Source organism: Melanotaenia boesemani, chromosome 17 (genome assembly GCF_017639745.1).
Source record: "Melanotaenia boesemani isolate fMelBoe1 chromosome 17, fMelBoe1.pri, whole genome shotgun sequence".
Classification (NCBI taxonomy): domain Eukaryota; kingdom Metazoa; phylum Chordata; class Actinopteri; order Atheriniformes; family Melanotaeniidae; genus Melanotaenia; species Melanotaenia boesemani.
Window position 1 is genome coordinate 13,657,156 of NC_055698.1, and position 25,425 is coordinate 13,682,580.

General features: G+C 38.3%; 3 protein-coding genes across 7 annotated transcripts in view; 2 read left to right on the forward strand and 1 right to left on the reverse strand.

Moving 5' to 3' along the window:
• The first annotated feature begins 1,937 nt into the window (after positions 1 to 1,937).
• Positions 1,938 to 13,325, forward strand: casd1 (CAS1 domain containing 1). Its single transcript, XM_042012021.1, has 18 exons — positions 1,938 to 2,242; positions 4,169 to 4,265; positions 5,814 to 5,934; positions 6,119 to 6,163; positions 6,257 to 6,319; positions 6,445 to 6,489; positions 6,600 to 6,723; positions 6,961 to 7,175; positions 7,306 to 7,725; positions 8,193 to 8,282; positions 8,386 to 8,505; positions 8,660 to 8,816; positions 8,977 to 9,056; positions 9,202 to 9,303; positions 9,405 to 9,545; positions 9,807 to 9,884; positions 10,296 to 10,388; positions 10,708 to 13,325. The coding sequence occupies exons 1-18, from the start codon at positions 2,110 to 2,112 to the stop codon at positions 10,975 to 10,977; spliced, it is 2,394 nt and encodes a 797-aa protein (XP_041867955.1). The 5' UTR covers positions 1,938 to 2,109; the 3' UTR covers positions 10,978 to 13,325.
• On the reverse strand, positions 13,223 to 23,796 carry sgce (sarcoglycan, epsilon). Of its 5 annotated transcripts, XM_042012022.1 has the most exons (13): positions 23,500 to 23,796; positions 21,697 to 21,804; positions 18,705 to 18,827; positions 18,311 to 18,468; positions 17,769 to 17,841; positions 16,647 to 16,845; positions 15,993 to 16,155; positions 15,608 to 15,822; positions 15,161 to 15,187; positions 14,569 to 14,757; positions 14,192 to 14,235; positions 13,753 to 13,790; positions 13,223 to 13,615 (listed from the first exon to the last, which is right to left on the reverse strand). In XM_042012022.1, the coding sequence occupies exons 1-13, from the start codon at positions 23,546 to 23,548 to the stop codon at positions 13,565 to 13,567; spliced, it is 1,437 nt and encodes a 478-aa protein (XP_041867956.1). In that variant the 5' UTR covers positions 23,549 to 23,796; the 3' UTR covers positions 13,223 to 13,564. The 5 variants fall into 5 exon arrangements, with proteins under 5 accessions (XP_041867956.1, XP_041867961.1, XP_041867957.1 ...); XM_042012027.1 differs by lacking the exon at positions 21,697 to 21,804 and having other exon boundaries at positions 23,500 to 23,793; XM_042012023.1 differs by lacking the exon at positions 15,161 to 15,187 and having other exon boundaries at positions 23,500 to 23,793.
• The window catches only part of ppp1r9a (protein phosphatase 1, regulatory subunit 9A), a 55,346-nt gene continuing 51,232 nt past the window's right edge, over positions 21,312 to 25,425 (forward strand). Inside the window, exon 1 of the mRNA XM_042012017.1 lies at positions 21,312 to 21,367. The gene's annotated coding sequence lies outside the window, so the exon portion shown is untranslated. The remainder of the gene's footprint in view (positions 21,368 to 25,425) is intronic.

Below are 25,425 nucleotides of genomic sequence, written 5' to 3' on the forward strand. Positions count from 1 at the left end.
TCTATACAGTTCATCCATTTTCAACACTCACTTAATCCAATTCAGTGTTGCAAGGCGGCTGCTATCAGGCTAACAGAGGCAGAGTACACCCTGAAAAGATCACCTGTCCATCACAGAAACAAACACTCCTGTTCACTGCCAGGGTCAATTCAATTAGCCCTCACATGCACAGGAAGAACATGCAGACTCCATGTAGAAAGGCCCTCACTGAGATTCAAACCAGGAACCTTGCTATGAAGCAACAGCTTAGTAGATGTTCTATATAAACTCACTAATCACAAATCTAAAACAAACCTCATTTTGAAAGTTTTGTGTGAAAACTTGCAAGCGATTGCCTGATATCTTGAATGTAATGCAATGTTCTAGTAATACATTCCAGTAATACAAACATCTAGTAAAACAAGACACATAACCTGCTTGTGCATTTACTGTCCACCAAGTGTCGCTGTAATCCTGAGAGTGAAACTGATGTGGAACAATACAAAGGAGCTGAGGTCAAGTTTCCACTAAAGTGATTACTCTATGTGCTGGACACTTGCAGAACTTATTCAGAATAAAAAGCTGAATAATCTGCACATGGGCTTTATTTGATCAGAAACTGTTCTGGTATATATGCAGCCTGACTTTGGGTAAATTTCCAGCAATGCTTGATACCTGTCCTCACAACGGAACCTGAAGTGTTTTACTTTTAGTAAGGTAAAATGCAGAAAGAGTAAGAGCAATTTAGTCATATTATTTTAGAGTGTTTTCTGGCTCATTTAAGCTAAAAAATGCATTTAAAAACTTGAATATTAATTTCATTATTACAATGGCTCACGTTTTGTGAGATCCACTTTATATATATATATATGTTTATTTATGTTTATGAACTTTTATTACCAGCAACATCACTGTAACACTATTCTGGTTGATCTTAGTTACATGCATATTTATTATAATTATAGAAACAAGACGTGTTTTTTTTTTTTCAACAAAACATCTGAGGCACTTCTGAGTAAAAGAAATATTCCAAATATGAGATAATGAGGCAGTTACATCTTCAGTTGAGAATCTGATGAATGTGGCTGTCATTTGCATAACAATAAGCTTCTTCTGCACTTCAAGATGAGAACTGTGGTGTTAAGCTGAAATCAGTTAAAGATTTGGGGGTATGAGTAAAAGTTGTTTTGTCTCTCTCTCGTTCCAAGGCTTTTTTAAGTTAATACACACAACTAATGTACATTTGTTGAACTTTAACTTTTTTTGCTTTTTTTTAGGGATGAATACACAAAGATCCTTTACAAACATAAACTAATAACACAAACTCATAATAACATAAACTCATATTTTCGTCAGGCTTATCTTTCTTTTTTAAACACAGAATATCTTCACGACAAATAATTAAAACATGGGAAGCCTGGGAATGAAATTGAGCCCTGCAGGACTCAGAAAGAAATATTTCTATTACAAATAAAGTAAAGCCATCCACACCACTGAAATGTTTTTTTTCTAACCCAAAATTACAAACCACTTATTCTAACAAATACTGAGTGTTTAGCAAGAAAGCAAATCTGGCCTTTACAATGTTTAAAGGAGATGTTATAATTCTAAATGAGTCTTTTTCTCATCCTAGACATTTTTTTAAGGCTAATAAGGTTATATATTTTTCATATTTTTCACCTCTCCCCACTGATTATCAAATAAATAAATGAAAAGCTTGCACAGGAAGTCACACATAACTGAAATTACGTTCCTATTTATTTATTTATTTATTTATATTGGCCAATATGACTTTTTGAGTTATAGTGTCATCAGTTCTGCTTCTCAAATGTTCAAGGAGGAGCACAACTTTACTAAACATAACAGCCCTGAAAAGACTTTGGTCTCCCCGAAGTGTTTGGTGGACAAATTTCACCGTGACCCCGGTTGAAAGTTGTAGTGCTCCGCACAGGTGTGATGCGGAGAACGGTGTGGCTGTCGTGAATTGCATGCCCTTCCCATGAACGCGTATAATTAAGCGGCATCACACCGGCAGTGATGGAGTAGGAGGCGGTGTCGCAGGAGACATAGTGGACAGATGGTGCACCGCTGCTGGAACGTACAGCGGCTTGTTGTCATGGAGGAGCAAAGATGGCGGTCCTGGCCTATAGCCTGGGCAAACGCGAAATAAATCAACATTTTACCATAAAAAATGCCAAATTGATTTCGCTGGCAGTTGTTATTTTGCTCCTCGTGTTTCATACAGCTTTGCGGCATTATGGGGGTAAGTGTTCTTCTATTTGAACTGTTCGTTGATGCTAAAGCACTTGACACTAGCTAACGGTGGCTAGCTCGCAGTCGCGAGCGCTTCTTCTTGCTGGGCGGTGCAGTGCTGTTGTCTGGTCTTGTTTGTTAGATGTGAAGTTTACGTACTGTAAATGTAAATAATACAGATAGATTGTTGTACAGAGTAAATTCAGCAAACAAGTACCAGGAACATAATTGGACTTGACACAGCGGCTAGCTGCATACAGCTAACGTTTAGCTGTGTTTATAAACCATTTTAGTACTCCTGGAAAGTAGTGTGTAGGTTTATAAAGCAAACCACTGACAATTAACGTTAGTCCTATAAATGGTGTAAATGATAACCAACCATAGCTTCAGCGTTTTGTAATAATTCAGCAGCCTGCTTGTTGTCAAAGGTCGTTATTGCGTTTCTAGGTAAGGGATTAGCTCTGAGAGAGAGGAGTCAGATAATAGTTAGCATGTTTCATTTATGTAAACAGCCGAGTTCTCAAAGCTGTGGAACCTGACAGTATAGATAAGTGGCATTTCCTTGTTGCCATTTCCTTTGACATGTAAAGCTGACTGACCTGTTTTCTCATCTATTATTTATCTACAGCAAAACAGTAAATCTGACAGTTATTTCAGGCCTTAAACAGACAAACAATAAAATGTTTAAAAAAGATAATAATTGGAGTACAAAGAAACCGAGGTGTGGCAAACATTTACTTCTGCTGGGCTGCAGTAGAGAGGTTCTAAGATCTAAATTATACATTTCACTTGGAACTTAATTGGACAGAAATACACCAGAGCAAGGGAATAATAAATATAGTTTTCTGAGCAAATGTGCCACAAAGCTTAACATTGTTAGGTTGTAGTGGTCTGTGTATAATATATATATATATATATATATATATATATATTATAGTAAGTCATAGAAATACTCTCCAGAAGAGTTTACTTATTAGGTATATTATGGCAGAATTAATGCAAATTATTTTCACATCTTTGGGGGGGAATGCAACATCATCTATTCCTTTTTTGGGATGTGACAAACATTTTGATTTCATAATCAATGTTAAGGCCAGTAACCTGCAGCCATGAATGTTTTAGTTTGTGATCATCGGTTTCAGGAGATTTTTGTCAAATAGTTTGGCTGCATAACTGCTATAATGAATATGTAGTTTCACGTTGACCCACCCATGTTAGTGTGACTGGTGTTACTGTAACAGGGAGAATGTTTTTTTTTCTTTAGAGATTTAATAGAATCAATTTATTCACATTAATTCCAACTGAACCTGCTATTTTATTTTATTCATTTTTGGGGGCTAAAGTGGTTCAAATCTCATCTTTTCTAATGTATTCATATAAGATCTATTTAAATGGCTATTACTATATCTTGATTCTCTGTTTTATGTTATTTTTTTGTTTTGTACCTTGGCTATTTTTAATGTATGTTTAAATTACAATTGAAGGCATGATTGTGATTTTATTTATTTTTGTATTAACTGCTTCTGTTTTCAATTGGTACTAATAAAAGCTACCAGTTTAAAAACGGAAGGAGGTGAGCATTAGAGATCTCTGTGTACACACGGTGAGCAGCTGCTTTGGCTGGGGGTGGCTCTAAATGCCCACGTCTGTCGCCAGCCTGCAGGCCCTTCATGTTCGCCTGTTTCTATAGACTGATGCAGTTGCAGATGGCTCCATTCATTTTGCACACAAATGAATAGCTGGAGTGATTTATGCTTGAGCTAAATTGCTGATGACTTCATTTTGTACTGCGGACCCTAGCAGAGCTGGGTATTGTATGCCAGGGTACTATCTACACAGCAGGTTTCTGTCATAGTCAGAGAGAAACATGAGTGAAAGCAACATAAAGGGTTTTTTTGTTTGGACTTACTGGTAGCTTCTCTGTGTTTACCTCCAGGCGGAGACTCATGTGAATGGCTGCTGTCGACAGGACGCTACTTGGGGGAGAATGTATGGCAGCCTTATGGCTGTATGATGCACAAGTACAAAAGCATGTGAGTCTTACACACAGCAATTACTCTGTGTGCTTTGGAAATGAGTGTGTGCTTGTTCACAATGTTATATGAGCAATTCATGATCCAGGTTTTACCGACATACAGTGATGCCTGATAGTTTCACCTTTTTATAGTTTTTTTTATGTTTGAATAATAATAACCTCTAATATATAATATCAGTCAAATGTTTGGACACACTTTACCATTAAATCTAATGGGAAAGTGTTAGATACCCAAACTTTTGACTGGTATCGTAATATGTAATTATGGACTCAGTTATGTCAACCTTAACTCTCAGCATCAGACCTTTTTCAGATGTTCTGTACAACCAAATATTTTCAGTAACTATTGAAGCTGTCCTAGCCTACATGCTCTAAAACTTACCCAAACAATGACACTGCTAAACAAGAAAAACACATTTGATTCAATCTGCTCAGCTAAAAAATTCTTAAACCTCAACAGTATTATCCAAGAAACTTAGTCTAAAAACTGAGCGCTCAAAAATAAGTTAAATGAGAATTTCACAGAGACAAGAACAGATGCTTTTCAGCCACTACCAAAAGAGAACGGTTTCTGTTATCATATCATTCCTTATGTCTTGTTCACACAGAGAAAAGTGGCTTTCTCTTTGGAAACCTATTATGTAGTATTACAGCATTATTTGGTGTTCCTTGATTATAGACAACGTTAGCAATAAAGTACAGCAATTAAATTGGCCATTGCAAGACTTAAAAATTGCAAAAGATCCCTTTAGTTACTTAGAAAGTACCCTGAGTTCTCTTGAGACTTTTACACACTTTGGAGTGATCTCTGTTGGTCAGCAACACACTTTATTGCTCCTAAAAGTGTGGTGTCTTTATTGATAAAACCAACAATTGTCAAATAAAAATTTTGATGCTAATAAGCATGAAAATGTTTCTTTTTTTTTCCTTTTTTTTGTCTCCAGTAATGATCAGTGAAGATGGTAGTAACTGATGCTACCAAGTCTCAATCGGATACTCGCATTTTCCTGCAGGACACATTTTCTAATTCCATAACAACATCAAGGGTGTTAAAGCCAATGCTCAAAACCTCAGGAGCTCTGCAACGTGCAGCGAATGACATTTCAGACATGTAGGCAAAATCCTGCCATTTTAAGGGGAGTGACATAATGTAAAAGAGTGATAGTCAGACTTGATCTATACTCATTGATGCCCACTCACACAACTGTCATCCCACTAACTTAACACCTGACTGCCATCTTTTCAAACTGATTGTAAACCTAGTGCAGTGTTTCTCAATCCTGGTGCTCAGGGACCACTGCCCAGCATGTTTTAGAGGTATTCATCTTTAACACACCTGACTCAAATTAATGGCTCATTAGCAGGCTTGCAAAGGCTTCCCTGTGGACCAGGATTGAGAAACACTGACCTAGAGGGTCAGATGTTTTTGTTTTTTTAATATCTTCTCTAAGACAAGATTTTAAAATATAATGATCCGCCCAATCATATAAATGTTCTTCATCTGCAGTTGCCTTTCAGATTCCTCATCAACATTTTTGTCTTGTAGTGAAGCCAAAACATGCCTTGCAGAGAAACGGGTGGCCTTTGTCGGTGACTCAAGAATCAGGCAGCTTTTTTACTCCTTTGTCAAAATTATTGACCCTGAGCGAAGAGAAGATGGAAACAAGGTAACTATATAAAACAGCATCATTAAGCCCTTGGCCTTTCTTGCAAAACATTTTGGTTTCACTTTTAACAAGAAAGCTTCAACTCAGCTTCTATTCAGAAATAACCATTTGTTCTGATCTGAAGCTGTGAAAAGGAGGAACACTGTCTTAACAGACTTTTTCTGTCTGCATGTATCGTCTGAAGCACGAGGACATTTTCTTTGAAGATGAGAGGTCTTCTGTTACTGTGGTGAGCTATTTCTGGATATGCTGCTACTTCCTCATAGGAGAAAAACATGGACTGATTTGGGCATTTAAAAATATAATTCCTCTTTTTGTCTAGGACTTTCTTTGGTACCCAGAGGCAAATGACTCAATGAAAGAACGCTTGATATCATGGACACATGTGAGTATCGAACTTTTGTTTTCAATGACAAGTCGGTTGTTAATCAAGCTTGTGTAAAAGAAAGGGAAATTGTCACAATGTTAGGACTTTAATTTTATTGTTGCTACATTTCTCACATGTTGCAGGAAGCTTCAATCAAACCTGATGTCATCATCCTTGGAGCTGCCACGGTAAGCTTTATAAATGAAAGCCTGGCAGTGCTTGAATATTTTGGACAAATGCAAGGTGTTGGTTGAATGATGTCAGTCTGAATAACACCGTTTTGCTCTATTTACTGCAGTGGTCCATCAAGTTGCACAGTGGTAGCAGTGAGACCCTGCAGCAGTACAAAGTCAACCTGACAGCAATTGCTGTTCATCTGGAGAGGCTGGCTGAACATGGAGAGGTCTACTGGGTCCTACAAGGTGAGCTCATATTTAATTTAGAAATATAATGATGATGGTGATAGTCTTTCATGTCAGTCAGGCTCTCATGTCAGGATTATATTCATGTGAACTGGGATCACCAAATGATGACTTTATGGAATTAAAGAGTGCACACATTCAAAGTAGTCTTACCCAAGAACTCTGTGTCTGTCTGGGTGTGACGTCTGTGTCTGGCTACACCTAAATCTCTAAATCCTAGTTTTCCATCTTCTGTAGATCCAGTTAATGAGGAAGTGTTGAGTGTAAATAGGAAGATGATCACCAACCAGCAGCTAGAGCTTTACAATGAGGCAGCGGTGGATGTGCTGAACACCAGTAAATATAACGGCCGGTCTCTGGTCAAGCTGCTGGCAGCGTCCCGCCAGGCCGCACTGGAAACCATCACCAAATCAGATGATGGCTTGCACCTGCCTGAGAGCACAAGGAATGTGGTAGGCAGCTTTTTTGTTTGTTTGTTTGTTTGTTTTTAATCATCAGTTTAAAAGTAGGATGTCTGCAATTAGATTGACAGAACACTGATTTTATCTATATCCTTGAACATTTTTCCCCACTCTATATCAGGGAGCCATGGTTCTCATGAACTCTATGTGCAACAAGCTACTGAGGCCCATCGACGGCTCCTGCTGCCAGACATTACCACCCCCAAACTTCCTCCAGAAACTTTCAGCTTGTTTCTTCCTGGGCTCTGCTGTGGTCTTTGTGGTCCTCCATGTGCTTGGCAACAATCGCCACCGCCGACCTGTGCCCCCTGACGTGGAGAGCCTTGAGGAGAAGAAACCAGCAACTGCAGCTGTGCCCTTTGGACCGAAGGCACCTTTTCAGGCCCTTTGTAGGATGGGCATCATTATGGGCTACTTTTACCTTTGTGACAGAGCAGATGTGTTCATGAAAGAACAGAAGTTCTACACACACTCAACATTCTTCATTCCTCTCATCTATATATTTGTACTGGGAGTGTTTTACAGCGAAAACACCAAAGAGGTGAGTTGGAGCTGCTCAGTCAAATGCTTTTTTTTTTTCTCTCTCTCTCTTAAAACGTTACGCAATCAAATTACAAATTAAAACAAGTGGCTGCAGCTGATTTCACCATTCGAGTCTGTTTGAATCATCGTAGCAGGATGTGGTCCGGGACACACCTGCTGTGGCAGAAACTACCAAGACAGAAACTACCAAGACAGACACACCTCTGTTTGGACAAGTTTCATCACTAGCATAATGTTGTTGGGCAATATAGTCATTAAATGTTACAGCTGTGTGGGATCAAAGGGTCTGGGTTAAACATGAACCTAGAATAAATAGTCCTGAAATGTCAATATGTTAATTGATATTTTCCATTCCATCTTGGTTGTTTAAACATTACATAACATCATTCGAAACTGAAGTAGAATTCCCTTTTTTAGATTAATAATTTTTTTTTCTTTTGTTCTTTCACTCCTTCCTCGGCACAGACTAAATTACTTAACCGAGAACAAACCGATGAGTGGAAAGGCTGGATGCAGCTGGTCATTCTCATCTATCACATATCTGGAGCCAGTGCTGTGAGTCTGATAGACGTCTTCTTCACAATGATGTGCCATTATCCTGCTCTGAGACTGCCTGTGCTGATATCTGAGCAGCTAAACAATCGTGTCTGTCTTTCAGTTCATTCCAGTATACATGCATGTGCGGGTACTGGTGGCAGCCTACCTGTTTCAGACTGGCTACGGACACTTCTCATTTTTTTGGCTCAAAGGAGACTTTGGACTATATAGAGTGTGCCAAGTAAGGTTATAGTCTTGCACTTAAACTTTATATTTAAGTAATAAAGCAAATTGATTCATATGTGAGCAATAGAGAGATTTTTGTCATCTGTGTCATGTGTTTTCATATTTATTTATTTATTTATTTATTTATTTATTTATTTATTTATTTACAGGTGCTTTTCCGTCTAAACTTTCTGGTGATTGTGCTGTGTGTGGTCATGGACAGACCATATCAGTTCTATTACTTTGTCCCCTTGGTCACCTTCTGGTTTGTTATTATCTACGCCACAATGGTCATGTGGCCTCAGATCCTTCAAAAGAAGGCTAATGGTAGGTATCAAATAACTGCTGATTTTATCATCATCTTACTAATGTTTGAATTTATATTCAGTACAGTAAATTTCATACCTGTTTTTGGCTGTAGAGGCAGGGGTTTGTTAAAACCTTCTTTTTTTAATTCATTTATTTATTTTTCTTTTTCCTTTTAAAGGTAGTGGTATGTGGCATCTTGTGGTGCTGGCAAAGTTACTGAGTCTCCTGTTGTTTATCTGCATTTTTGCCTTCTCACAGGTGGGTGGATTTTCACATTTGCATTCAAGAGTACATGCCGTATAGCATCTGACATGATATTTTTATGTTGTTGTTTGTCATAATAATGGGTTGGTAAAAAAAAAAAAAAAAAAACCTCATGCAAAGTTTATGTTTTCCATTCCAGGGTGTTTTTGAGGACACTTTCTCTGTGTGGCCCATCTCCAAGCTCTTTGAGCTGAATGGAAGCATCCATGAGTGGTGGTTCAGATGGAAGCTGGATCGATTTGTAAGTCAAATGTGTTTCATCCTTCTTAGTTAACAAAGTCTCCCTGTGTTGAATTTTTTTATTTTTTTTTTTTTTTAATTTATGGTGACGTTATTTTGCAGGCGGTGATTCATGGCATGTTATTTGCATTCATCTACCTGGTGCTACAGAAGCGACAGGTTCTGTCAGAGGGCAAAGGAGAGGCTCTCTTCCCTGCCTGGATTTCCAATCTGCTCCTTTTCCTCTCTGTTGGCTCCTTCATTGTAAGACCCCTCATTTCATTTCTCACGTTCTCAAGTGCCAAGGCTTTAACTTCCCTTTGAATGCCGTCATCAACTCAGTGTTTACACACTGCTTCTTAGGAGTCTTATCAACTCAAGTCTTATTTTAGATTAAATAAGATAATTCTATTGTGTGTGTCCTGTAGAAAATCTTGTTGACTTACAATTACAGTAAACATTTAGTCAAATGTTAATTGAATTCTAAGGGAAGAAATGAACTTTTCCTTGTCCACATTTTTCTAGACCTACTCGATATGGGCGAGCAGCTGCAAAACAAAAGCAGAATGCAACCAGATGCATCCTTACATCTCTGTGGTCCAGGTACAGTTACAAAATGTTATTACTTATCTGTCGCATTTTCTTTCGTGTTACTCTCATATTTTATTCTCATAGTCATCTAGAGATAAAAGTTGATCTTTTTACTTGATGTATGAAAATGATTCTTTAGTGTTAAATTCTAATTTTGAGTTTCTATAATCAATGAAGACTTAATACAACAATTGCCTGTTCAAATGTTTAAATTAAGAATACTTCAGAATGTAAGGGTCAAGCTGACATTATCTTGACAAAATGAAATAATAATGTGTCATAACAAGGGAGTTTCCTTCTTTCATGGTTAAACTTTCATCGACAGTCATTTGTAGACTTAAATGAAAATTCTGGCATTCTTGTAATATGCTTGTTTTGTGTGTTTTTAACTCTTAGAAACGTCTCTGATCTTTTTCTTTTTAGATTTTGGCCTTCATTCTCATCAGGAACATTCCTGGCTACGTCCGATCTGTATATAGCTCATTCTTTGCATGGTTTGGAAAGATCTCCTTGGAGGTAAAGTGGTCCTAATTGCAGTCAGTGTAATGTAATGATCTACAATTATTTATTTGAAATTTATTTAATGGATAGCCCCTTGAGATGCAACACCTTGTTTTCAAGGGGATAATTACAGAACACTGGTACAGAAATGTATCCAAAAACACTAAGAAAAGAAAAATAAATATATGTAAAACTGGAGATGATGCAGCACAACAAGCAGGACTGACAAAGAATGGGATGAAAGATTAAAATGGATTAAAGACCCAATTTAGAATATGTTGCTTTTCAGCTTCCTGGAAACATTTTTTCAACGCATTTTCTTTGTCTCCCCCAGCTGTTTATATGCCAGTATCACATCTGGCTCGCAGCAGATACCAAGGGAATTTTGGTCCTCATTCCGGGAAATCCTTCACTCAACATCATGGTCAGCACCTTCATCTTTGTTTGTGTGGCTCATGAGGTTTCTCTCATTACCAATGACTTGGCCCAGGTGGTGATTCCCAAAGACAGCATGGCCCTGCTGAGGAGACTGGGAGCTGTGGGGGTCTTCAGTCTGGTTGTATTGTTGCTGACCAGGGGTAACCAGCTCACACCCGGTGCTTGATGGGCACTTCATGACGGAGGACGGGGCAGGATTTAAGCTTCTTCTGAGATTGAAGTGAGGTACAGATCAAAGTTGGACATCAGAACATCTGGCCTGATGTTTTAGCAACTAACTACCACAAGAGAAGAAGAGTGTGCCAGTCTTTGTTTTCCTGACTGCTATTAAACAAAAAGATTGAAGAAAAAAGAGCCCAAAAACAGGGCTATGTACAAATTACAGGAGAGGGAGGGGGAAGAAAAAGGACAAAGCGCTCTGAAATGTTTACATTATTTGGTTTTGAGGTCTGTGAGAGGAGGATCTTTCATTTTAAAACATCACATATGCTGTCAATTCTGCAGCATTACTTTCCTTTACCCAAACGCACTGATAGCAAGTTTTCTTTAGTCACATGCCGTCATTCCTTTCATCACAACTCTGACTGGGATCTCTCCGTCCATATGACAGTAGCAGCTAAAGACCATAACCAGCATATTCAGATATCTGTTATGACAAACATGTTAAATTGTGCTGTTTCATTAACATTACTGTATAATATTACTAGTGTGGGATATCTAAATATGCAAAATATGGACCAACAATTGGCTTAGGTGATCAAAAACCACCAAAATTAATGTAATATTAGGAGTGCAATGGTTAAAAAGAAATTTTCTTCAACATATTTTACTGTTTTTGTGAAAAATTTCAGAAATGTATGCCTTGCAGAAAGGCTCTGTGGTCACCTGCTGTAGCTCTGAAATGATATGTGACATGTACAGTATTTAATGATTTAAATTAAGCTTATATTTTATACAGTTTTTTTTATTTTTCCTCTTTGTTTGTACATTGCTCGCCCATGACTGCTGTTTGTGAAAGTATTATATAGGTGATTTTGTACCATCCTAGAATCTCGTTGATTAGGTCGAGCCTTTTGGGTCTAAATAGCTGTCTGTCCTATTAGTGGCTCACTTCCTTCTATGTATATTTGTATAATAGAGTGAGAGATTTATTTTGTACAGCAATGCTTCAGCAGTGCTTTTAGTCTTTTAACCTTACATTTTGGTAAAAAAGAAAAGGAAAAAAGCAAAACATGCCTCATAGCTCTGGAAATGCACATTGCACGTATTCTTGCACCATAAGAGTAATGCCTAACTCTACATCCTTTCTCTGCTATCACAGTCAGTGAACTTAAAGATCAGTGGGTGATTGAGTGAGATAATTTCTTAGACAATTGCCTTTGAACGTGAAGTTTGTTTGGGTTATTTTTCAGTGGCTTACACATTAAGTACATCTTCATGTGCACAGAATCACATGTGTGATGTAGCCGAGATAATCTTCCATGATAAGGCACTTTGCATCAGGTCCACATCGACATAAAAAGCCACTTGGTAATGCACTGACTGAGCTGATAGGACACATTACTGCTGCATTAATGAAAATATTGTTTATTTTTCTGTTGCCAAATGGGCAATGTCTCTCTGCCTGTTTACACTCAGACACTTCTGAGCGAGCACTTTTTATTTTTGAGACCTGTAATTTGTTTCTCTCATTTTCTTCTTTTCGGTGAAATTCAGTGTTTAATTTGAGTTTAATATTTTACCAGTGCAAATACTTCATGCACTTTGGGTTATTTGTATTGGGTGTCAGATATTTTGTCAAAGCAACTTTTCCAGATACAAGATACTATTCTAAAATTAAAGTTGTGTTGCATATTAATTCTGATGCATTTTGCATCTACCTTTTGGGTAGTAAAACATTGCAGTGTCAGTCACACTATATTTATTTATATAACCTCTGTTTTTCAAAGGAAAATGTGGGTTCACTTCTGTTCTTTTTGTCACCATGACTCAACCTTTCTGCAGCTTTTGAGGCTTCATGTTTCATTTATGTGATGATGTAGTTTAGGTTGTGCTCAAGCAGAAACAGCCGAGTTCTCATAGCTGTGGAACCTGACTGTATAGATAAGTGGCATTTCCTTGTTGCCATTTCCTTTGACGTGTAAAGCTGACTGACCTGTTTTCTCATCTATTACTGATCTACAGCAAAACAGTAAATCTGACAGTTATTTCAGGCTTTAATTGATCTCCTTGATCGTATAAAAGCAACAAGGGTTTATACAAGGGCCTTTAAAATATACATTTTTTTTTTTTTTAGTTTTTTGTGACGTCTTAAAGTGTGAAATGTACCCATATTATTTATAAACGCCTTTATGCTGTTGTAATTTGTTAAAAATGTGGTGTTTTGGCTTCTTTTTAAGAGAAAAGAAAAATCAATGATCTCAAACTTAGTGTCTTGATTGTTTTGGAGACAGTTACATTTTTTAAAAGAATTTATTTGTTGACATGTTACATAAAATAAACACATGACAACTATAATCGCCCTCTTACAGATCCTTTGTGCAAAGCAAATAAAGATATAAACATATTAGCCATATTTTTAACACTTACACAAATATCCCAAAAATGTATTATCGGCTGGTTTTTTTTTTTTTCTTCTATTGCAGTCTTTAATCAAGGTTTAAGTGCATATGGACAATAAAATCTTACAGGTGAGACATGCAGATTGGCACATGTTAGGAAAAAAAAAAAAAGTTATGTGGAACAGTTTCTGGTCATAAATTCAGTGCCTCGGCCACTTTTCTCTCCTCAGGAATACCATTTACCTAGAGACAAATGCAAGATGAGAGAATATAAGTGAATGGTAAAGACTGGTTTCTCTCTCTGAAATAACTATGAAAAAAGACTTAATGAAATCCATCATTATTTATCTCTAAATGAGTTTACAGAGAGCTGCACCTACCTCCAGTCTTCGAAATGTTGACATGACATAATTATCTCCTTTGTTAGCAGTAAACAGAGAGAGCTTGTGGTTAGTACTTCATGCAGTTGATGGCCACGCACACAGGGGGGCGCTCTCATGCAGGAGTTGACTAATTGCAGCTGGTTGCTTTCATTGCTTATGGTAATGTAGAAGGGACAGCTTGTTAGCCACACAGTGAAGTTATGATTTTAATATGCCTTCATATTACTAATACCAATACAAAATGTTTTTACTGTGTATTGAACTCTAACCCACATTTTTCTTTGCAGTACACTATAAATCGGCAACACAAAAACATGCAGCTGCAGACATTATGCATTGTATTCTTTTTGCAAGCATGTGGCAGCATCTTTGTCATTTGCATCACATGGAGATGAAGTAAGGCAGAGCTAATCTACTAAAACAGGGAAACACTAACCTGATGGCCGCTGCTGTGGTATCGTAATCTGGTTTTGCAGATTCCTGAAACCATAAACAATGATGTGGTAAACAGATATACAAAATCCAGCGCTTTCATGCCTAAGTATGCTGTTCTTATATTTCAAGCCCATTAGGGGAAATCATGGGACAGCTTGAAACCCTTAAGCTGTAGTCTTACTTTCTGGGGCTTTAGCTGGAAACACTGAAATAAGATAAACTGTTAATGGTATTGTTTCAAGACCTGTTTCATCATACTGTATCCTATAACCCTCACATCTGTGTGGCTAATGAGTACATGTGGTTTCTTGTGCAACCTCGAACATGTGCATGACAGCTTATACATTCATTTTTCCTCCCACCAAACCCTTCACTCACGCCTGTGTCTGCATTAGAGGCATGCTGGTGGTCTCATAGTTGTCAGGGTGGATGGGCGGTACCACCTCGCCGCTCACTGGGTTGAAGACTGGCAGGGTGGACAGAGGCCAGGAGATCTCGCGGTTCTTGGACATGCTCCGCAACTCCTTGCTGGACTTCTGGATGGCACTGTGGTGAACCAGCTGGATGCTGGAAGATGGAGAAGTGGTGAATTTGTATTGTACTGTGTTTTGGTGTCATGGTTGGCTTAACTGATCTTACCCCGTGAGGGGATCTCCAATACGTTTGTGCAAACACAACATAAATCTAACATCTATCCTTTTCAACAGCAATCGCAGTTTTGGAAGATATGCTTTTAATGTTCCAAATTATTCATGTTGTAAGTTATTATTACCACTATCTGCATTAACTTCCTACAGCTGGTCATTACATTTTTCAGCAGCTGGATGGATGATGGATGAACACACACATGAGCATATGAATGGATAGGAAACAGCCATCAATGACAACAGAAATAACAAACCAAAGGAGAAGGGAAGAAACGAAAACAGACGCAAAACAAAAAGGAACACAGGAGAGGTAAAACACTTACTCTGGTGTTTGCATGTTTCTTTTTTCCCTAGAAACAAAACAAAATGGATGAATTAAATACTAATATTAATAGTTGAAGCAACATCTACACACAAGTAAATGGATTGTTGCATGAAGACAGGGTGGAGATGGAGTGGAACATTGAGTAAACAAGGGGGGGACGTCTCTCCCAGCCTGTAAATGATGAATTAACGTGGATGAATGACATTTGATTTTGTGTTTCAAGATGTACATGACAACATCATGAAAATCCTGTGACAGATACTGATGAGGAACTTAATATACATGGACTCCATTACTGGATGGTAATGACAAGCTGCAGGTCCAGTCCAGATTAATCTACTTTCTGTCTCTCACATACTTTAACAACATTTAAATAGCTTTCCTTGTGTTGATTAGGGTGTTTGGTGCGATATTAGCGCAAATATATAAATTCAAGTACACTTACACCCCTTCCCGTTTGCAGCACATAACATAGCCGAGGATGAAGAAGAGGACTAGTGCCACAGCGGAGGGGACAGCCAGTGTGATGAGGAAGTCGGAAAAGTAGTCCCGGCTCTTTAGAGACTCAGATGGGGGGTTGTATTCCCCAAAGTCAGGCAGAATCCCCATACCAGGATCAGGACGGCTGATATATACAGGGACTACTTTGTTGATGTCAACCTAAAAGAGATAAATAAGCACTCATTCAAAATTTGCACTATGCTATTAAAGTGAAATCTTGATAGCATCCTCTAATAAAAATCAAGAATTATATACATGTTCTCTTCTTACTCCAGCATCAGAAATCTACATTTTTCAGTCATGATGAATCAATGCAAGAGCATGCTCACCAGGGAAATCTTACACCAGTCGATGTGAAACTGAGCTCTGAATTTCTTATCGCAGCTGATGACAGGCTCCATCTCCTGACTGCAGCGCAGCTGGTTATGTGGGTTTTCCACCTCCCGCAGGCATGACGAGAAGGGAACGTCAGCACCAACCATCACATAAACACTGGGGAGTGGAAGAGATGGAGAGAGGATGAGAAGAGAAGAAAAGAGAAGAGGATGGAGCTTTATTTTATATCTTAACACTGATGCTTATAAGTCGACATATTTCTGCTTCAATGAGTTCTCTTCTAAACGCTTTCATCTTCCAAAACATCAACATAAATCTTTGATGCACAACTTATGGCAGCTCATGTGGGCTTTTCCCATCCAAACTAAACAAGCTGAAAGTGTCTGTCAGAGAAGACAGCCAAGTGTTTTTCATCTAATTTATAGTGAAGTGAGAATCCCAAAGGCCTCAATTAAATAAAATGTAACCATGGGGAGAGTGGGCTGAAAACGCACGCAATTGGTTTGATTTAGGGAGGTGAAGAGGTCTATTCATCAAAAGAGTTAAAGCTCATCCCTACTACTTGCTAATTTTTAAAATAGAAAATACAGCACGAGCAGATAAGGATCGAGGAAAAAGATATTCTCAACTGTAAGGCAGGCCCTCACCCTTCTTTCAGGTTGTTGATCGGCAGAGGTACACGACCCCCACGGTCCAGTGCTGAGGTAATGTTGATTGCATTGAGCCTCTCGGGCTGCCATACGTTCTTCACTGCACCAAGGAAGTCTCCCAGCACCTCACTGGCCAGCATCTCCTCCACATTCATGTTTTTGATGTAAAACTCAGCTTGGTAAGGCAGTGGGAACTCTGGACAAAAAGGGCGAAAATGGAGAAAAGGTTGAGAAACGGTAAACAAAGACGTGTCAAGCTAAAGAGTCTCCCATACACCTACAGAAAGATGAATAATACGGTAGTTAGACACAGATTTAAGTCAATCTAGAAGATGTTGATGTATGTGCTCTGCTCTTGTTATGCTTTGGACTTCTGGGGCCAGATGGTAGATGACATCACAGCATAGAAAGAGTGATGTCACATTAGCGCTGCAAACGGCTGCTAAGGTTTTCCCTGACTCAGTTCATATTGTCATTCATGTACCATGACTGGTCAACAAGCTAGCAAGCACACATACAGATGCCCAGATGTGCAGAGGAGCTGTGGAGATACAAACAAAAGCTTTTTACTAAACAAATGACATAACAATACAGATGTGTTTTTTTTACTCATTTATACTGATGCAAGACCGCCTCCTTCTGTTTTACATGAAACACATTAATATGCAGAGTCAACAACAGCCTGCTTGGAGCTTTGAGGCAACGTTATAGGTTTAAATTAATTTGACTGTAGAAGAAGAAAGAAGAAGCTTCTGATCAATGTCATCATCAGGAGACAGAGTTAGCAAAAGCTGTGTGTTTTCTTCTGAGCCCTTGTAGAAAAAACATCTGCTGACTGAAATCATGTGACAAAAACAGCTAGAATATGAAGGTTGTGAAAAAAACTTGTCATCTTTTGAATCAAATTCTAAAAACAGGCTTTTTAATAATGTAAAATGTTAATCTTTAGACATCGATTGAAAATTTGAGGCTGATAAAACTAATCAAAGGCATAAGTTTTACTTGAGAGAAGAAGTTCACTACAGAGTCCAAGTACCAAATGTGCCCTCGGGATTTAATCAGCGTAGTTGCACAGTCTGATCTCCATTTGCTCTAAGCTGTCATGCTGGCGCCTCTTACCTTCTGTAGCCATGATGTTTATGACCAAATTGTGCCGTGCCGTCTCGAACGTACGTCTGTTATAGGCAGTAATCTGCAACACATAGGGGTGAAAGTTTAAGCCCAGATCAGTTCAGCTTATATGGCAGCAGCTCTCTGGACAAAGCTGAGCAAGATCCCCAAGGTAGGTTCTGTACTCAGCTGAGGTACCGTAAAGAGGCACATGAGCACCGATCGACATGTTAAATCTTTTGGGAAAGGAATTTCTACAGTAGCTTATGGGGGGGACTGTGTAAGCATAAAATGCATAGAGGAATTTAGGTATGACATGGGGCTAATGCAAACAAATCAGCTGGGCTCAGAAAAATCCTTTTAAATGTCTTACTTCTCCGTTACCTTAATTACACAAACTATATGATAATGTAAATCACTTGATAGATTCTTTTAAAATCAATGCATTGCTCATTTTCAGTGCTTTTAGTACAAAATGCAGCATTGCCTTTCTAAGCTTGCCAACAACAAACAGAAGCACAAATGTCTTTGAAAATGGTCCAACTACTTACCTCTATGACAGTGGGCTTGCCAACGTGCTCTGCAGTGGGAGATCCATAGAGCACGCCATCGCTAAACTGAGTCCTCTGGATGTAGCGCAACCAGCCTGGCCTGTCAGGGAAGCCCATCAGGTTGGTGTTGAAAGTGATTGGGTCATTGCTGGCATCACCTGTAGACAGAACAGTTCACTGAGGATTGGTCCAGTGATTTGTTATGGGTCAGCAGCACCAGTTGTTTAGACCAACACTTTTAGACCTATTAGCTAAATTGCAGATGCATTGCCAACAGCTGCAAAGCTATTCCTTATAATGAAATATGAAGCACAGATGCACAGTCTATGATAATAAATACCAGAAGATCAAATATACTACGTAATAAAACACCAACACAGTTATAGTGTTGTACCTGATTTGGGGTAAGGAGGGAACTCTCCTTTAAAGTGCTCTCTCTCCAGAACATGGACAAACAGCACTCCTGCAGATGGGTACACATTACGGTCTGCATGTGACCTCGACAAGATTGTGACCACTGAAAAACAAATTTAAGAGAACAGGAAACTTAGTTCCCGATGGCTGAGGATTTTATTTTTTGAATGTTTGTTATTCACCATTCAATGGCCTGCCCGCATCACTGCATGAACAGAAGCTTCACACAGGGACCGAGTGCACAAATGAGCAAGAAGGGAAAAACTTAAATTATTAGTTTCCAGAAAGACTACATTTTGTATATAGGAAGAGGAATCTGTTAGAGGAGACTAAGAAAAAACAGTAATGAGTCATTCAGATTCTTTTTATGCCCCCCTCCCTACTCTCTTCACTATGCTCTCTGTTTAGCCCCACTCTATTCAACCCCCCCCCCCCTAACCCCCCCACCCACACACACACTCTCTCTCGTCTTCACCCGTCGACTTTTAACCTTACAAATTTTTTTGCACTGCTTTTTCACTTCTCACTTTTTCCCCTCTTTCTCTCCCACGGTGGGTGGGAACTCAATTTTTAATCACCATGGGAGACTGAGTGTACAAGAAAGAAAAGGAGGAGGAAGGGGCAGAGGAAAAAGGAGATCTGTGCTATGAAGTGAAAGCGGGTTTGATCTGTTCTCGCCTGCAGACACACAACTGCAAATACATTAAGCAGCTTGGAGAGAGGCCGGGAAAAGCTCTGTTTGCGTATGTGCATTCGCTACAGGCAAAATATTCAGCAGATTCTTACAATTTTTACCTTCTTTTTAATCCTCTCATGGGTATCAAACCTGCATGTGCTACATCACTGTCATAAGCATCACTACTGCACTACTGCAGCACTCTTCTACTTCTGGAACAGCAGCTGGTTTCCAAGCAGAGTCCAATTTAGAGTTTAATAAAGCAGGATTTACATTTTAATCTGTGCCCATGAAAAGGGAAGTCAGTATGGGACATTTGGTTGTTATCCATTAGATTACCGGGGTAAAAAAAAATTTGGTGACACAGTAAGATTAAAATATGTAACATCTACAAGTCAAAAATCCCTGATTGCAATGACAAAAAAAAACTGCTTCAAACATATGTTAAGCTAAACTGCAGCCAGAAACAGAGATGATGACCTAGCCATATGTCTGAGGTCCCCAAGGGCTCAGTCACAGCTAGATACAATCAATAGCATTTAGCAGTCTCTAAATGTGGTGTCGCTTTAACAACCTGAGGTTATCTGCCACATCTCTTTTCAAGGAACCACCTGGGCATGACTAATCCACACAATAGCTCTTCTGGCTGAAACTACTGCACCCAGGACATTAAGATCTGGGTTATTCGGAGACCAAAAATAAAACCTCATTTAGTTTCAGGAGACTAGATCCTGAGCAGGGACCTCAGTTGATCTGCACTTTCTATGTGTGCACTCGAATGCTATTATCTGACCCATTGGGCATCTGCAATTCTTCAGCACACAAAAGACTGTTTTCAGACACTCCAAGGTCAAATGCTGGCTACCGTGTTCTGCTCAGAGACCAGCAGGATGTGGCGTAAACCTTTCTGACAGGTAAAGAGATGAGAGGACAAAAAGAATTTTAGTGAGCCCAAATGGCCTCCTTACAGGATTAAAAAAAATCATTTATGGGATTTCAGCCTATCATCATTCAATCTGCCATTGAGCAGTAATCATTAAAGCTGAACACACACACACACTCTGAGCAAACTTATGTTAATCAGTCTAGCTCACAGAATTCTGTTGTGTTTCACCTCTATCCAGACAGCAGCCGGTGTAGGTAAAGATCACTGACTAAGCCACACACAGGACCTACTAATAGCATCAAATCTGCTTATTTGCAGCAGGATAAATCTGCAAGGCTTTCTCAAGATGATGAGCCACAGTGTTCTAGCTGTACAAACAATACATCACCAATTAAAGGTTAATGCTAAAGTATACACTGTACACTAACCTGTTGGCTTCAGCTTTGGGTCAAATGACAGACTACATGTGCTTTATATTACTTCTACTAAGCTATATTTTTAAAACAAGTGGGCTCAGAAACAACAAATTGAATAACAGCAAATAAATTGGACAAAAACAGACAGATTTTTAAACAAATGTGCATGGCAATAATATAATATGGTAGATCACTAACAGACCGTGTGAGTGATGAAAATAGCTAACTAGATTTTATGCTTTTCTGGCTTAACCTTGGGGTGGAAGGAGAGATTCCTCATAACCAATTAAGACCCGAGGCAAGCTCTACAAGGGTATGCAGGTAAAAATGCTGTTGGTTAGTGGATCCAGCTAGATGAGACCTTTAACAAGCCATTACAGAAACAAGGGAAGGGTGTCCTTTAGTTCTGTTGATTCAGCTTCATTTGCACATGTAGTCTGAGTCAGGAGGAATGCATGTGCTTCTTTGGTGCTTAGCAGGGAGGCACAGACAACAAGGATTCTCACTGTTTGTGACCAAGGCTTTGGTATTCTGCCTGTGATGAGCTTGAGCCTCGTTATTCTAATCTCAGACATGGAAGTGAAAGTAGCTGGCGTTGCAACAGGCAGAAGGCGGCAGCTAAGGAAGGCAGTGGACAAGAAACAACTACTTTAGTCCTCTCAAAGGTAAAGAAGCTATTTAATTGTTCAAAATAAAAATAAAAATGTTATCTGTCATCTAACGGTTTGAATAAGTATCAATAGAATGTAAATTAGTATAAATATCCCTCTTTTTCTCAGAGTTAGGTTAAAGTCTAATTCTAGCAAGAGTGGGGTTTAGACAAGATTTCATTCATCTAACTGCTGTTACAGCAAGAGAAAAGTGGGCCCAGCAGACAACTCAAAACAATAATGGCGGTATTACTGGAGAACTAGCTAAGCGTGTCATTGTGTTATGACAGGGGAAGAGACAGCGGGTCAGTACATGAAGTCTACCACTGCACACACCCACTCACCATCTTTGTACAGGGCTGTTCTCTGCTTCAAGGCCATGGACCGCTCCACATGGACATTTCTCCCATGTAAAGCGTTGCGTGTAGCATCATAGGCATGCACAATGTACACTATGATCAATGAATAGAGGCACGCATGAAACAAGGACGTCTTTCCGTGGCTTTTTGATCAATTCTAGTACATAAAAAAAATGTAATCTATATTTTTAATGTGCAAGTAAATCTTGCATTTATAACAATTACTACTTTTTAAAGACCTGCTGATTAGTTAAAAGAAATTTTATAAAGGCTGCTGTAGCATTTAACTGTTTTGAGAGGTGCAACATTTTTCATCAATGTTTTGTCATTTTATTTAAGTTTCCTTCACAGCTAAATGATGTAATAAGTCAAATCTGGCCTTACATATAACATTAGAGGGCATTAAAACATCTCCATCACACCATCATTTACAATACTCTAAGCAGTGTTTGCTCTACAGAAATCAGAACACACATCACAGCTGAGCAGATGGAGGAGTTAAGAAGTGTCTTCCTGGTAAATTACTAACTAGTATGTGAAATAATTTAGAAAGATAAAGGTTAAATGTACAATATTCTGAATTTTAAGTTACAAAGAATTACTTGCTATGAGAAGATCCAACATTATAGCGATGCTTGAATATAAATCAGTCACTTTCTCTATTTTTGTGTCCTAATACATGCACACGTGCCCCGCTGCCAATCCAACCATGTGCACGTGATATTGTTTGTAAGACCCTGCTGTGATGGGCTTTTCTTTACTGAATAAACTGCGTTCTTTAACAGGAGGGATAAGACCTGACCTTCGTCTTTGAAGGGATCAAAGCAAGTTTTCCCTTTTAAGCTTTAGCTGTGTTTTTTGTTTTTTTTAGGCTGAGAAGTTTTCAACAAGTGGATATCAATGATCATATAATAACCCATTAACATACAATGATACAATCATTTTGCCTTTAATTACCATAACAAATGCTTATGAAAATATTAACAAATTACATTTTTCATTGCCTAAAGATCAGTCAGCAGAGATTTTAAAAAAAGACTGAAGGATTCATTATTCTGTATCTATTGCTTCTTTCTTTTTAGACATTTAGACAGAAATGCTAATCAAACACTGGTTTCAAAATCTAAAACATGGAAATTTAACACATTCGTTAATCAAATATGACCATAAATAATAAAAATAATCAATGTTGTTTTTTTTTAAATCCACATAAAGACATCAAAGCTTCTTGGCTGATGATATTAAACACATATATAAATATGAAAGGTGGCTGAACAGAAATTTTGTATTTAATTTGTAATAAAAACATGATTCACTGCACAGGTATATAATTTTTTAAAGAAACTTTGAAATATAGGATGCTGACAGTGTGCAGGTTTCGGTGTGTTAATGCCATTTGTAATTAAGGATAACCTGAGCTTCTTCTTTTATATTTACACAGTAATTAAGGATTAATACAATGCACCTGGTGAACACTTTTAGACCCTTGATATACCCCGAATGAAGGACTAAAACAAATGGCAACGATGTTATCATCTTTCACTGAAATGTAAGGTACTGTATAAAAATGAAGAAGTAATTATGCAGTAATATTTCACATCCATTTGTAAAAGGGTCTAGCTGTCAGTTGGTAGCCATTTTTCCACGTCTCCTCCTCAGCCTTACGGAAAAAAATAGCAATGCAGCTAAACAGCAGCAAGCTAGCTGGCTAGCTAACTAGCATGTACGCTGCATCAAAGCCAGGCGGGTGAAAATGACGCGTGGTTTTCCAGCTAAATCGATACGTACCCGTTCCGAGCCATACCGCGACAGCTGCAGCGGACATGGTGCAAATCATCCTCGTAAATCTTACATGAGAATGGTTGTTTTATCTAGTCGCCACTGGGTTGGACAGCCATAATAATGAGCATCTTGCTGCTGCATTCTTTCCTCCGCCTCCTTCCTTCACTGGAATCAGCACGATTTCTCATTGGTTCAACATCTGGATGGAAAAAGATGGTTGTCTGGTTAAAAAGGGCAGCAAAGGAGCACCACGCCTTTAGTTAATGTGTCGGTGTGATTTTAAAGCTGTTCAGTTATGTCTGGGCGGTTGCCTATGTGTGTGCCTGCTCCCTATAATCTGACAGATGTTATTTCAGTGCCGCTGTGGAACTCTGCATCTCTTCAGTTATGGCTTTATTCTGCTCCTGTACTGGCTTCTTAAATTGTTTTTCTTTTCTTTTTTTAAATCTTTAAAGTCTCTGTGATATGCCTCCAAAATTAACTCCATCACCTCGCCACAGCTTGACCTCCTGTGCACAGCTGAAAGAGGGCAGAGGCTTGTTTGGAAAGTCTGCTCCAATCTGTCCAGACCCCCTGCAGAGACTGTCCTGATAAGCAGATGGTCATTTTCTTGCCTCCCCCTCCTGAAGGGCTTCAGGACCCTTAATTCACCCATCATGCTTCCTTGATACTGTCCACAAAGATGTTTTTTTTATTTTGCAGAAATGTTTAATCAGGTTAAAATGATGTCAGTGGTCACTGAATAGTTCTTGTTTGATATATTCTGATTTAGTACTGATTCCTTGGCTCCATCTGTGGCAATCAATATGATGCCATGGATCTTCTATGCTCTGCAGTGTGAGTCTATTTTTTTACCCTCCCTTTCATCCCCTTAAGATTATTTTTAGGTTGCTTAGCAACATCCTCATAGCCTGTGTTTGGATTGGGTATGAATGTATCACAACAAACATTATTCCTGTGGAGGCATTATGATTCATAGCAATAAGTGAGTGGAAAAGCACTGCATTTTTGTTCTGGCAAGAGGCTAGGACGAATGTTGACCAAATGTGTCAGCTCTGATAATTTGATTTATTGTATTTCAATACTTAATTCATCACTGTCACCCATAAATTGCTGAATTGTTGTGATTTTAGCTGTAGGCTAAAGGTGAAAATGCAAAATGCACAAAGAGACTATTGAAAACGCTATCACATGTATGATTTACTTTCTTTTTTCAATATTCCTGTACTCAAAAATTAATCTGAATGTTTATAAGTAAAATGGGGTATCTTTGTGTATAGGGAAAAAATAAACATGCAAGCCAGCTTTGCTTTAAGTGAGTGTAGCTTACACGGAGAAGGTTGCATAATGATATACATTACATGATCCCACATGCTTATTTTGAAAAGATGATGATTTAAACCAAACTAAACTACTCCATTTAGATTTATTAGGGATAAACAGGCTTTGCTGTAATGAGTCACACATACTTAATGCATTTATTTATTTATTTTACAAATCATTACTTAGTCCAATTCAATTTTAATCAAAGCTATCATATTTTTTCAGAATTGCCTTATCCATGCACGTTTATATTCATACTTAGGTTTGTGCTTTTTATGTACATGTAAAAAGAAACAATACCGTTTATTATTAAAACCATTACAATAAATGTTTGTAAGCATAATCCTTCATTTGAATGTTGACAAAGCTTTCCTTTTTCTTGTGTTTCATCACATGAATGTGCTTTAGGGTGACTGTTGACTCTTAGGTGAACCAACCAGTAAGAATTTTAAACTGAATCCTTTTTTATATGGAATTTTAAAAATGAAAATAACATTAATATGGAGCTTAGAATTTCAGTTTAATATTAAAAAACAATTTTAAAATATATCTGTATAAAGAATGTCCTGTTTTAGAACCATACCATATTTACTGTATTACAGTATTGTG